A 12,813-nucleotide genomic window follows, 5' to 3' on the forward strand; every position below is an offset into this window, starting at 1 on the left:
TGTGTGTGTGCGCGCGCCCGCACACACACACACACACACACACACACACACACACACACACACATGCTAGGCACTTTTACATCTTATTGATTTCCACAGGAGTTTTAAGCCCATGCTTCATTCCGGCTCATCTGGTGGCTACTCAGGGACAGGCCTTCTCTGCTGCTGCCCTGAGGCTTTGGAATGTACTCCTTAGTGAAGTAAGAACCTCCCCAACTCTGACAGCTTTTAAAAAGTCTTTAAAGACACATTTGTTGACCCAGGCTTTTAATTAATAATGTTTCAATGGTTTTAATGTTTTAAAATATTGTTTTAAGCATTTTAAATTGCTGTAATGTTTTAAACTTTTTGTTTTAACTAATGTTTAACTTTTTTGTTTTATTTTGTTGTAAACTGCCCAGAGACGTAAGTTTTGGGCACTATAAAAATATGTTAAATAAAAATTTAATAAATAAAACTCTGTCCCATTGGTCTTAGAGTTTTTAACTTTGGCCAGAACATGCTCATAATATTTCAACATTATTTTATGCCATATTGATTTCAGCGGGAGAGGTAAGCACATGCTTAAATTCCTCCCAATGAAATTAATACATTCAAAAGCTGTTGTTTTACATTTCAGGGATCTGGCTAGTGGGCTTTCATCTTTAGACAGTCTGAACTGTGACACTGGACCAGGTTGCTACTGGCATGAAAGGCAGCAATGGCCTGGTTCAGGTATCATCCAAAACCATGGCTTAATGATTAGGGGTGTGCAGGGACTGAGGTCCGCTGTTCGGTCCAAATTCGGACTGAACCAAGGGCCCTCAGACCGGTTTGGCCTGTTCGGCAGTTCAGCTCAAACCTGTTCAGTGGTTCGAGGGCTGGTGAAGATGCACGGAAGCCAGGTGAGTGCTGGAGCCATGCCAGCACGGCATGGGCTGCTGGAAGGAGCACTGCTGCACCTGGAAGCTTGCTGGAGCAGCGGCACTGCCAGCAAGGACCTGCTAATTTACTTTTAACGGTGCCTCTTGCTGCTCCCCCAGCGCCACCCTCACCTTGAACCGGTTTGAGCTGAACCTCCGAATGGGCTGAACCAGTTCGTGGACCGGTGGTTTGATCTGAATTCGGACCAAACTGTTTCCATACAGAACTCTGTTAATGACAGTTCAGAGCGGGATATAAATGTAAAAATAATAAATAAATAAATAAATAAATAAATAAATAATAATAATAGATCCTTGTGTAGTTCCTTGTGTAGTGGGTATGCTCCCTCTACCCTTTCACACTTGTGGGGAGGAAGTTTTTCACTAGGAGTTCTGGCTTAGAACCAACTGGTGTTTGCTGTGAAATCAAAACTCAATAAATCCCCGCTTCTTCTATCCATAATTTATGAACAAGATAGGATGAAACTGTGATTAAGGGTATTCATACCACTGTTTGGGAGGGAAGGCTGCAAAACCTTAGCTTCCCCGCAGACAATGCAGGAAACATTGCTGGGAGTGTGAAGCACACTCCCAGATGATCCACTAATGTGCCAGGCTTTGGGGAATTCTCCCAGAAGACGGGTGCTCTAGGTGCCCGACTGCGGAGCCTGGGTAAAGGGAGCACTCGAACCCTTAACCCAGGCTAAAGGCCAGGCTACGTGGTGCTGCCCCAGCAGGATCTATCCTAATCCTGGCAGTTCTCACACACAGTTCTCACTTCCCTAGCCTGGGTTAGGCTGCATGTGAGAACAGCCTCATTAAATTACTAGGAAAACATGATTAAATCATGGTTTTTCTTCTCATATGCAACTGGACCATATCAAAAAGTTAGCTATAGCTTTGCATGCATTTCAAATCTCAAATAATTAACCCAGAATAAAGACTACCAGCTGACAAAAGTTATAGCAAGTCAGCTTCAAATGTGGCGTGAAACCATTAAGTGATCCTATATCTGGTGAATCATTAATGCACTATTCATACCTCACCTTGATCTCTTCTCCATCCTTCTCCCCTACTTTTAGTAGAAGAGAGATGACATATTTGCCCTACAACATGTTCTCTGTGTTGTAACCTGGCAACTTTAATCCTAGTGCTAGGGATAATCAACAGACAACAGATCATTCAGTTTAGAGGCTCTCAGTGCTGTTGCATAATGTGCTGTTCCCAAACAGTGGTATTGTAGTACCAAGAACTCAGAGTAAACTCCAAGTTCTAACACCATTCTCAGAAAACTGCTTTGAAAAGAGCAACTTTGAGAAATTATTTTTCTCCAGAGTAGATGCAAATATTCGGAAGGCAAGGCATTGAATTATTCATTCCTAACATGAAACAAATGACTCCCATCACTATTTATTAGCAGCTCTGTCTGGAAGACAACTAACAGCTCTGCCATGAATGGGGAAAAAATCTATTAGACTAATTAGATGGGCAGCAAATGCTGAGAAAAAAAGGAGCTCAATAGCAAATTAAAAGTAAATAATCAGATTATCAAAAGGTCACCAGTATTTCAGGCAGCTTAGCTTTTTAGTGGCACTTAATGTTCCTCTCTGTCAATCCTAATCTTATGAATCTATCTGAGATTTTGAGACTTTGAAGTTCCTGATGCTGCCAGTGGGTTAGCAGAGAGAGAGAGTGCAAGAGCAAGAGCGAGAGAGCGCACCACTGCCAGTCGGAGTATCTAATTCTAGACTAGACAGACCAAGGGTCTGCTTGCTTATAAAGCAATGTCAGTTGTTAAAGTGTTAGGGATGGTAAAAGATCCATGGTAGACCAATATAGTTTGGGGGCAGAAGGTTCCACATTCTATTCCTGGCATCTCCAGATAGGGCTGGTGAAAGATTACTGCCTGCCTGAAGATGGCCAGAGGGTGGCAGTATTGTAGCTACCAGTACACTGGGAGTCAGGTGGCACATGGGACCCATAGGGTTATAAAATCTCTGAGTGGCCTGATTCCTCAGTCTGAACAACTCAAATTTTGGGTACAGCCCAAGTTACATTCATACTAGAGAGGTCAGAAAACTTCTCCAAGCTTCTCAATAACTTTAGAGGTTTGAAAAAGCCAAGCTCAAAGGAAAGCCAGGCTCTTTAAATCCCCAAAGTTCTTTTGTGCTCAGATAAGTTCACCAGCATTCTCCTTCCTAACCATCAAAGCAAAACAGACACTTTGAAAAGAAAGTAAAGGAATAAAAAGCCCTAAATTTTGTTAGACTGTGAAACAATTATCCTTAACCTAAGTTTTTAGGCACCACTGTGACTCCCAAAGAAGAAGAAGAAAGCAGAACAAATATATTTTTAAGATTTGAGAGATCACTAGACAGGCTAACAGATTTCCTACCCCTTAGGAGAGAGAAGGCTATGCAATCCCAGAACTTATCTAACAAAGCTCTGAAAAAGGTGTTCTACCAATACAGCTCAGTATCACTTAGCAAGAGTTCTACTACTAGCCTCCTAGCCACTCTGAGCCTCTTTTGCCAGTGGCGCTTTAGGTTATGGTCAGATGTTTCAAGGCACGCCCCTACCCCCAGTTCTTCCAGGATTCCTGTGGCAGTTAATGGATGCTACATGAGAACAGCCCTCTGGATCAGGTCCAAGGCCCATCTAGTCCAGCATCCTGTTTCACACATTGTCCCACCAGATGCCTCTAAGGAGCCCACAGGCAAGAGATATGTGCATGCCCTCTCTCCAACTGTTGCTCCCCTGCAACTGGTAACTCATTACATTGAGTTCCCAAAGGTATCTGGAAGAGGGTTTTTCTCCCTCAAAGTTCTCTCTTCCTTCCATATACCTCTGAGAAACCTTTCTCCAGTGAGCCCAGACACATGGCTCAAATTTTTTTTTTCCTTTCTCCCTCGTTTTATTATCTAGCAAGCAGAACACATGAAGTTGCCATATACTGAAAATGGCCACTGGTCAGTCCAGCTTAGTGCAGTCCCTTCTGATTGGTAGCTGAAGTAAAGGCCTTTCCTAGTTCTGCTATCTCAAATCCTTTTAACAGAGATGCCAGCGAGAAGAAAAGCAGAAAGTCCATAGTGTAACTTGTTCGAGATGCAGTCGTGGTAATAGCCTTAACATTTCCACCTGCTATGTAGCTTTTAAAGACACAGCAGCTTTTATTTTAAAGAGAGACCACAGGCAAACATGATACCCAAAACATCAATGTAAGATTATTATTTTTCTTCCATATGTCAATTACCATTTAGAGAAAAGCATGACCAAACAATTTCTGCATGCATGAATCATATTGTGTAGTTAAAAGATAGTTGCCAACATTTTATTCCACTCTCCTACATTCAGGTGTGATTTAAAAAAAATAGAACCCAGGATAGACTATGCAGACAGAATGAAGAAGGTTTGGTTCTTAATGGTTGGTGTCACAAAAAAACAGGGATCAATTTCAGCCTTCTTTACATTCTCCCATGCAAATGAACAATAGCCATTTAGTGGGAGCCATTTGCTCATGTGAGATAAGAAAAGCACCACCCTTGGCAACTATGCTGTGGGTAAGGCTGACATAATTGTAATTTGTAAGGAGCTTACAATGCTTCCTTACAATGGTAGTGAAATCCAAATGAGACTGCGAGGAGCTCCAAAATGAACTCTCCAACCTGGGGGAATGGGCAACAAGATGATAGATGTGGTTCAGTGTTAGCAAGTGTAAATTAATGCATATTGGGACAAAAAACCCCAATTTCACACACACACACACACACACACACACACACACACACACACACACACCCCACCCAAAAAACCTGATGGGGTCTGAACTGTCAGTGACTGAGCAGGAGAGGGATCTTGAGGTCATGGTGGATAGCTCTTTGAAAGTGTTGATACAATGTGCAGCAACTGTGAAAAAGACCAATTCCATGCTAGGGATCATTAGGAAAGGGTTTTAAAAGAAAACTGCTAATATTATAATGCCCTTACACAAAATGATGGTGCAGCCACACTTGGGAGTACTGCATACAATTCTGGTCACCACATCTAAAGAAGGACATTGTAGAACTGGAACAGGTGCACAAGAGAACAACCAGGATGATCAGGCAAGGCTACAACACCTGGGGCTATTGAGTTTAGGAAAAAACTGACTGCAGGGAGACATGATAGAGGTCTATAAAATCATGCATGGTATGGAGAAAGTTGATAGAGATAATTTTTTCTCCCTATCTCCTAACACTAGATCCAGGGCTCATCCCTTGAAACTGATTGCCAAGAAATGTAGGACTGACAAAAGTAAGTACTTTTTAACACAATGCATAATCAACCTATGGAATTCTCAACCTATGGAATTCAAGATGTGGTGACAGCCAACAGCCTGGATGGCTTTAAGAGGGGTTTAGATCAATTCATGGAGAACAGGTTTATCAATGGCTACTAGTCTGAGGGCTATAGGCCACCTCCAGCCTCAGAGGCATGATGCCTCTAAATACCAGTTGCAGGGGAGTAACAGTAGGAGAGAGGGCATGTCCTCAGCTCTTGACTGTGGGTTTCCCAGAGGCATCTGGTGGGCCACTGTGTGAAACTGGATGCTGGACTAGATAGGCCTTGGGCCTGATCCAACAGTGCTTGTCTTAAGTTGCCCAAGGCCCAGGCTCTCAACAGGGCTCACTGCTGATCTTTGAGACCACTTCTGTGTGGTGGTGATGGAAGAGGTGGAGTAATTTGGGGCTCACTCAGGTAGGAGAGGGCCCATAGGGGACAATTTGCTGAGAGTCCCCTGACATTTGGAACCAGCCTTGACTGCCAATTATGCACCCAGCTGGGACTGCAATATACAACCACTCCCTTCCATGCCTATGTCAGTCATCATGACAAGTACTTTCTTAGTCTATATATGAAAGCCATATTTAAAGATTACACCACACACTTGCATAGAAGCAGATCTCAGGATTGGACTAGTCTATGTAGGATTGATTCTCAGTGTCAGTCACTGGTTTATGAAGGTTTAGCTTCCACCTCAGGGTCCCTAAGTGCATGCCTTTACTTTCTCCCATACAGGTGAATATCCATGTATGATCTCAAAAGCCCTTGCAATGTATTAGGTCTGTGTAATCATTGGATCCAATTCAATGCAGGTACATTACACATTTTGCATGAAATGGTACTGATGTGGCAGCATCTCCTATGGAAAAACACCCTCAAGAATACATTCTTCTTCTTACCCATATCGGACATCTCTGGCACAGTAACGATGTAAGGACCATCTGTAAATGTGGGTGCATTGTCATTGATGTCTTGTACTTTAATAATAAATTCCGATTCAGGCTCAAGCGGCTTGTTTGTCCGTCTATCAATAGCCTGGGCATGTAGCACATAGTGTGTCTTCTTCTCTCTGTCTAGGCTTTTGGTTGAATGGATATCCCCCGTTGTGTCGTCAATAATAAATATAGTCCCAGCCCCTTCTCCAGTAAGGATGTATTTGACTGATCCATCACCTTTGTCAGAATTGGAGTGCAGCTGCAAAACATAGATAGTAATAATCATAAATAGCTACATTGCACCATTTTTAAAAAGCCAAAATCTAAAAAATTATCAAGTATTATAATCCAAGGTAGGGCAACAAGTATAGTAGAATCAACACATCACAAAATAGTCAGCTAGCTTTTGCATTCTCCATAACCGTTCTTCAGGCTGGATGTTAAGCAAACTAAGGGAGGGTGGAGCATCCTGTTTCACACAGTGGCCCACCAAATGCCCCTGGAAAGCCCACAGGCAAGAAGTGAGGGCATACTCTATAGCTCTTGCTGTTGCTCCCCTGCAACTAGTATTTAGCAGTATTGTGCCTCTGAGGCTGGAGATGGCCTATAGACAACAGACTAGTAGCCACTGATAAACCTATCCTCCATAAATCGCATGAGAAAAATAGCCAATCCACATAATTAGACTAATGTGCTGTGAATGTGGGTTGAGTAGACCCATACAGATGTTGAGATGCAATATAATTGTTGTGGAGGTGCGCAACACAGTCCACATTTATCATAATACTACATATCAAAAATCAGTGGCCGACCAACTGACAGCCCCTCCACATGACCTATCACTTTTTTTCAACTGTGATGTCAGCAAAGCTTTCGATAGCTAACAAGACAGAATTACAGAGCAGATAAACTATTGTATACACACTATATCTTTTTTAAGGTTCTTAAAGAGGGACGCAACTAGTGTTCCCTCTAACAGGGATTCCCAGATGTTGTCGATTACAACTCCCCTAATGCCCAGCTGCAATAGCTTTTGCTTGGGTATGATAGGAGTTGTAGTCAACAACATCTGGGAATCCCTGTTAGAGGAAACACTGGACACAAATTTGAAAACAGAGTGTTTTCTACCCTCCCTCATTTCTACATTTCGACAATCTCTCAAGTTCTATGTAACCATTCAAATACAGCAGGAGCTGCTGGTTCACAACCAATCTCAATCGATATTTTTGCTGCTGTGGAAAAGTGTGTTCCTAAGACCAGGGTCCAAAGAACCATGCAAATAGTTCCATATGCTCAAGGGAGTTGGGGGGGGGCCTTATGCTTCACAAAAAGAATCCCTCCCCAAGCTGCATGGCTAACTACTTTTAAAACTAAAAGGATTTCAAAAGCACATTGTGATATTTCATGGATTATTCCTGTGAATCCTCCATTTTTTCACATCAAAGAAAAGGGGGGAAATCCTACTGGGCATTCTCAAAGAAGAGGGCATGCCTAAAGTAGTTCCTTGGATCTCAGCCGCTATTGATGTAATTTTAACCAATTAATTAAGAGATCTGAGTACAATATTAATAGCATTAAATACAGTATTTTAATTAGCCAATTTTATTACACATATAGCTTGCCAGAAAAGATGTATGTGCCAAATATCTGCCGTTGCCCTTGTATGTCTGAAACTTTACTTGGCTTGAAATAGAAGAAAATTTGAAAAAATGAATTACAAGGGCGGGGGGAACTGAGGTGTCCCCTTTTATCAAGTCAGAGGGCTTCAATTTTTGACATCTATTAACAGTTTGGCTTCAGGATTATTTATGATTGGCTCTTCAATCTTTAACTGCCCCTTTTCTTTAGTGCACGGAGAAATGAATCTAAGGGCCCTTTATAGTTTGGGAGAATGTTCCTCTTTTTCTTCCTGGAGTCCAATTAGCTGCTGATCTCACACACACACACACACACACACACACACACACACACACACATACATACATACACACACACACACACACACACACACACCATTATCTGGGGATTCATGAAATAAAACGGTTCTTAATGCAATAAAACACTGTGAGGCTTTTATAGCTGAAGCTCCAGTTTGTTTGTATTCCAGTGCAAATTCCTTATGAAGAATGTCCCTGAAATAAAGAAAATAAGAAATCCACCACAATAGGTACAAAAATGTACCAAGCAGAGAGGAAAGAGGTACGAGACACTTCTAGCCAGTATAGTCCAGTGAATGTTGCTGAGTTAAACATGGGAGAGTCGTGTATTTCTGTGTGAACTACATTCATAATCCAGAGAGGGACAGGCATTTCATCCATATGAATATCTGAGATGATATAGTCATCTCGATATCCCAGGGTGACCCCAAAATCTCTGGCCCATGCAAAGATGCTCACAAAGAAATACATCTCCTCAGCACTGACACTGACACACACCCCACTCTGCTCCACATGACCTGAAACAGTGGTCCCTCTAATTTTTTCATCTCTGTGCAAAATGAGTTTTGTTCTGGGCCGCAATATCAAGGCTGTGTGTGCACACCTGCATTCAGAATGGGGTCTTCCTGATTCAACCTGAGCGGGATCTAAAATGAACTGAGCTGACATCCAAAAACTTGTGAGCATGTACACATGTGCATGCCTTAGAGGAAACAGTGACCTGAACTGAGATTGAAGAGCTACCAGTAGTGTTGCACTAAGAAGCTCCCTCAAGGAGCTTCTGGGAATCTGGTCTGGGAATCTGCATGGGGTCTGGGAATCTGCATGGGTGAAAAAGAAGGGCTTTCTCCCTCTTTCCCTCTCACTGTAGGTATCTTGTCCTCCCCGTCGCACCCAAATCTCTCTCTCCCTTTCCTCCTCTGCATCCACCTTTTATTTCTGGACCTACCACTTGCAATGGAATTCTTGGTGGTTCCAGATTATCCAGAGCTGTGCAGTGTGTGTGTGTGTGTGTGTGTGTGTGTGTGTGTGTGTTTTTCCCTCTCATATGAAGCTTACTAGATGACCTTGGGCAAATCTTCTCTAAGCCTTCATACATGTTATTATGAGACAATTAGGATACTTTTTAACACCACAGGGTGTATTAAGAAGGATATACACAAAACAATATATGTGGAGTACAATTATTATATATAACTATGTTATTGTGCATTTTGAACTTCCCCAAGTGGCCAGGAAATCCAGTCCTTGGGTTTTGGTTTCCTTTGGAGAAGAGAGCACTGGAAACATATGGCATTTTTTGCAACATTTGCTTTTAAAAAAACAAAACCCAAATATTCAAGTAGAGCATAAATGGAACAAACAGGAGGCACACTTCTACTTGGTAGCATATCTGCTGTCTTCTTTATATATATTTCTCTTAGGCATAACCGTCACTAATCCCATGTGCAGCAGCTCTCGCGAGAGTTCAAGCGCAGCTAGCAACAGGGATGGGCGAGAGGGAAGAAAATGGTGGTGGCGGCCATCAAGTGGGGAAACAAAACAGTGGCAAATGGCAGCAGCGACAGCTGGCGGGGAGAAGAGGGTTGGCAGGCAGAACACACTGGTGGCGGCAGCGAGCAGGCGGGGGAGGGAAGGAAGTAGCAGGCGGGCAGGGGAAGTAGTGGTGGGTGAGGGAAGCATGGGTGAAATGTAGGTGGAGGCTGGTGGGCCGGCAGTGGGGAAATGGCAGCAGGGGCAGGTGGTTCAGCGGTGGAAAGATAGAGGCGCAGATGCTTTGCACCCGGCCCAGCTAGTTTAACATTAGATTCCTAGGAAGAAATAACTATACATCTTTAGGTGCCTTCAGCTCCCAGCCTCTGTCTCTCTCTCTGTTCCAAAGAGAAAATTGCTCTCTCTCTCTCGCTCTCTCTCTCTCACACACACACACACTCTCTCTCTCTCTCTCACACATACACTATACACATTCCTATATTCCAGGAGTTGTATGGGCTGCCAATAAGCTTGCGGGCAAAATACAAAGTGCTGGTTATAACATATAAAGCCCTAAACTGCTTAGGCCCATGGTACTTAAGAGAGCATCTTCTTCTGTATGATCCCCATCGTCCGCTACATACATCAGGGGAGGCTCGTCTGTGGCTACCTTCATGTCGCCTGGTGGCCACCCAAGGATGGGCCTTCTCTGTTGTCGCCCCAAGGCTTTAGAATGCGCTTCCTGTGGGAACAAGAGTCTCCCCATCTCTAGCGGCTTTTAAAAAGTGTCTGAAGACTCATCTTTTTAGCCAGGCCTTTTAGCTTTTTAACTTTTAGATAGTTTACTGATTTGTTTTAAACATTTAATTGATTTTAATGTTTTGTTTTTGTTTTTTATGAACCGCCCTGAGACTGTGGGTTGGGGCAGTATAAAAATACGTTAAATGAATGAATAAATAAATAAATAAATAAATAAATAAATATCGGTCCCTCACCCTATCTTGGGGTAGTGGTGGTGGTATTCACCTCCTTCAGGCTCTGTTAGCTAACAGGAGAGATTTTCAGTTAGCTCCTAGTCATTTGCTTCCATTAAAAGACATCTCCCAGGCACCTTGGGCTATTCACCAGCAATCTTCCTTACAAAGGCATAACAATAGATGCTAGGGGTGTGCACAAACTGTTTGATCATGAACCAGTCCACCATGAACCAGTCCACCAGAACTGGTTCGATCAACCAAACCAGTTTGTGGACTGGCATTTCAGTTCAAACTTGGTGCAAGTTCGAACCGTACTGCAAAAATCGGTCTGTGCCTAATAGATGCATACAGAATACAGTTTTCCTTTCAGTGATTCTTTTGGATCTTTGCTTGTTCATTCTCTCAAAGCTGATTTTCTACCCAACAGTCGTCAACAATATATCTTTTGCTTCTGCTTAAGTTACATCAGGCATCATTCACTTCAACTTTCTCCTGTGCAAGCCTGCTTGACAGAAGCTGGGCCTGACACAGAGCTCATTTGTAATGCATACCCATCCTTACACTGAAAAGGACTGTGTGTCCATTATTTTGTTGATGAAATATTGCAAACCGGACAGGGACCTAAATGGTTAATAGATGCATTGATTAATACACACTCCACTGCATCATTTAAAAGCCAAGCATTTTTAACATTTACAGATTACAGGTGTTGTTTGCATTTCCTAAATTCAAACATTAAAGATGAGAGCATTCACGTTGGTTGAAATATCTAATTAATAACCATTGCAACCATCATCTTCATAACCACAATCATCATCATCAATTCACACCACCACCAATTGCTGTGATTCTGTTGTTATGTACCGAGGCTAATTTCTAATTTCCTCAGAAACCAACCGGAACAAAGAGACACGGCTAAAGTGCAAGTAGTAATGCTGCCATTCAATTCCGCAGGGCTTTCGATATTAATGTAAACAGGTTAATCTGGCTAAAGCCAGATTAGTTTTGCAAGACTAAGTTGCATCTGAGGCAATTAAATCCCACAGACCGCATTGTGACTAATGTGCATGCCGATGTCCCTGTGGAAAGGGCTAGCACATATTGCTAAGAGCAGGAAAGCTGCTTGGAAAATGAATGCAAACCAATATATATAAAATAAACCGGAGGGGGAGAACTCTCAAGAGAACTCTCAGGAAATTGCTGTATAGCCTTGGTAGTGAAACAGCAAGCAGATTTAACTCAGCCTTGGTAGTGAAACAGCAAGCAGATTTAACTCAGGCCTACAAGCCAAATGCAGCCTACCAGCATGCCCACTGGAAGACTGGTAAAACTTATGAAGCACTAAGCTAAAAACAACCCACCCGGCATTTATGGCAGCCCAGTAGAGGCTCAATAATCTCCTGTTTGGGCTGTCTGGTTGGGACTGTAACATAGGGATGAGAGGATGGCAGACTCTAGTACCTGCCAGACTGGTATGACTGGTAGGCCACAATGGGGAAGTGGGCTGTAGGTCAGGGGCAGAACACATACCTTGCATGTAGAAGCCCCCCTCCCCGCCCCCCATCCAAACATCTGAAACACTGAAGAACAGTAGAGACAATACTAAGTGAGAAGGGCCAATATTCTGACTCAGTATAAAGCAGTTTCTTACATTTATGCAGCTGCGTTCATCCCACTGGGTCACAGGATGTGCAAGCCCAATTTAACTGTTTCTCTTACTAATTCACTATTGCCCTTCCCCCCACTTCCCTTCTTTGTATTTTGGATTCTGTTCATTCTCTTTCTTCTTGTTTAAGCAATACAAAGGGAGAAGAATAATTCAATCTAGGAAGAAAACAGCATCCCTCAAGCCTTTGACACTCCATTAATCAGATTGCAGCTGGGAAGGTCATCCAGTATGTTGCCTCCAAACAGACACAACTCACCGACATGCCCTAACCCCACTCACCTAAGCAGCAGAAATCCCAGGGTTACTGCAGGTCTTTGATCTCCTGCCATATGGCAGTCCTAATGTGGATTTATACTCAACAAAAGAAGGGATTAGCTTCAAAGAACAGGAATTCAGACAGGCACGTTCAGGCCAGCTTCAATCCTTGGCTATGTAAGCATGACTCCTAGCGACTGAATGCATCAGCCTTCCAAAAATGTTGGTAGAAAAGGAAAAGGCAGCTATAATATATGAGATTGCAAGTATTTGCATTGCTACTCATTGCATGAACGTGATTGAGCTGCTTCCTTGCACTATTTATGTACACTAGACATAGAA

At 42.8% G+C, this 12,813-nt stretch overlaps 1 protein-coding gene across 8 annotated transcripts in view; it reads right to left on the bottom strand.

Moving 5' to 3' along the window:
• The window catches only part of CDH18 (cadherin 18), an 896,981-nt gene that overhangs the window by 163,752 nt on the left and 720,416 nt on the right, over positions 1-12,813 (bottom strand). For all 8 annotated transcript variants that reach the window (XM_053243963.1, XM_053243962.1, XM_053243957.1 and 5 more), the window contains one exon: positions 6,125-6,419. In XM_053243963.1, coding sequence (XP_053099938.1) covers positions 6,125-6,419 — 295 coding nt within the window. The remainder of the gene's footprint in view (positions 1-6,124; positions 6,420-12,813) is intronic.

This window comes from Hemicordylus capensis, chromosome 4 (assembly GCF_027244095.1).
Source record: "Hemicordylus capensis ecotype Gifberg chromosome 4, rHemCap1.1.pri, whole genome shotgun sequence".
NCBI classification, from domain to species: Eukaryota; Metazoa; Chordata; class Lepidosauria; order Squamata; family Cordylidae; genus Hemicordylus; species Hemicordylus capensis.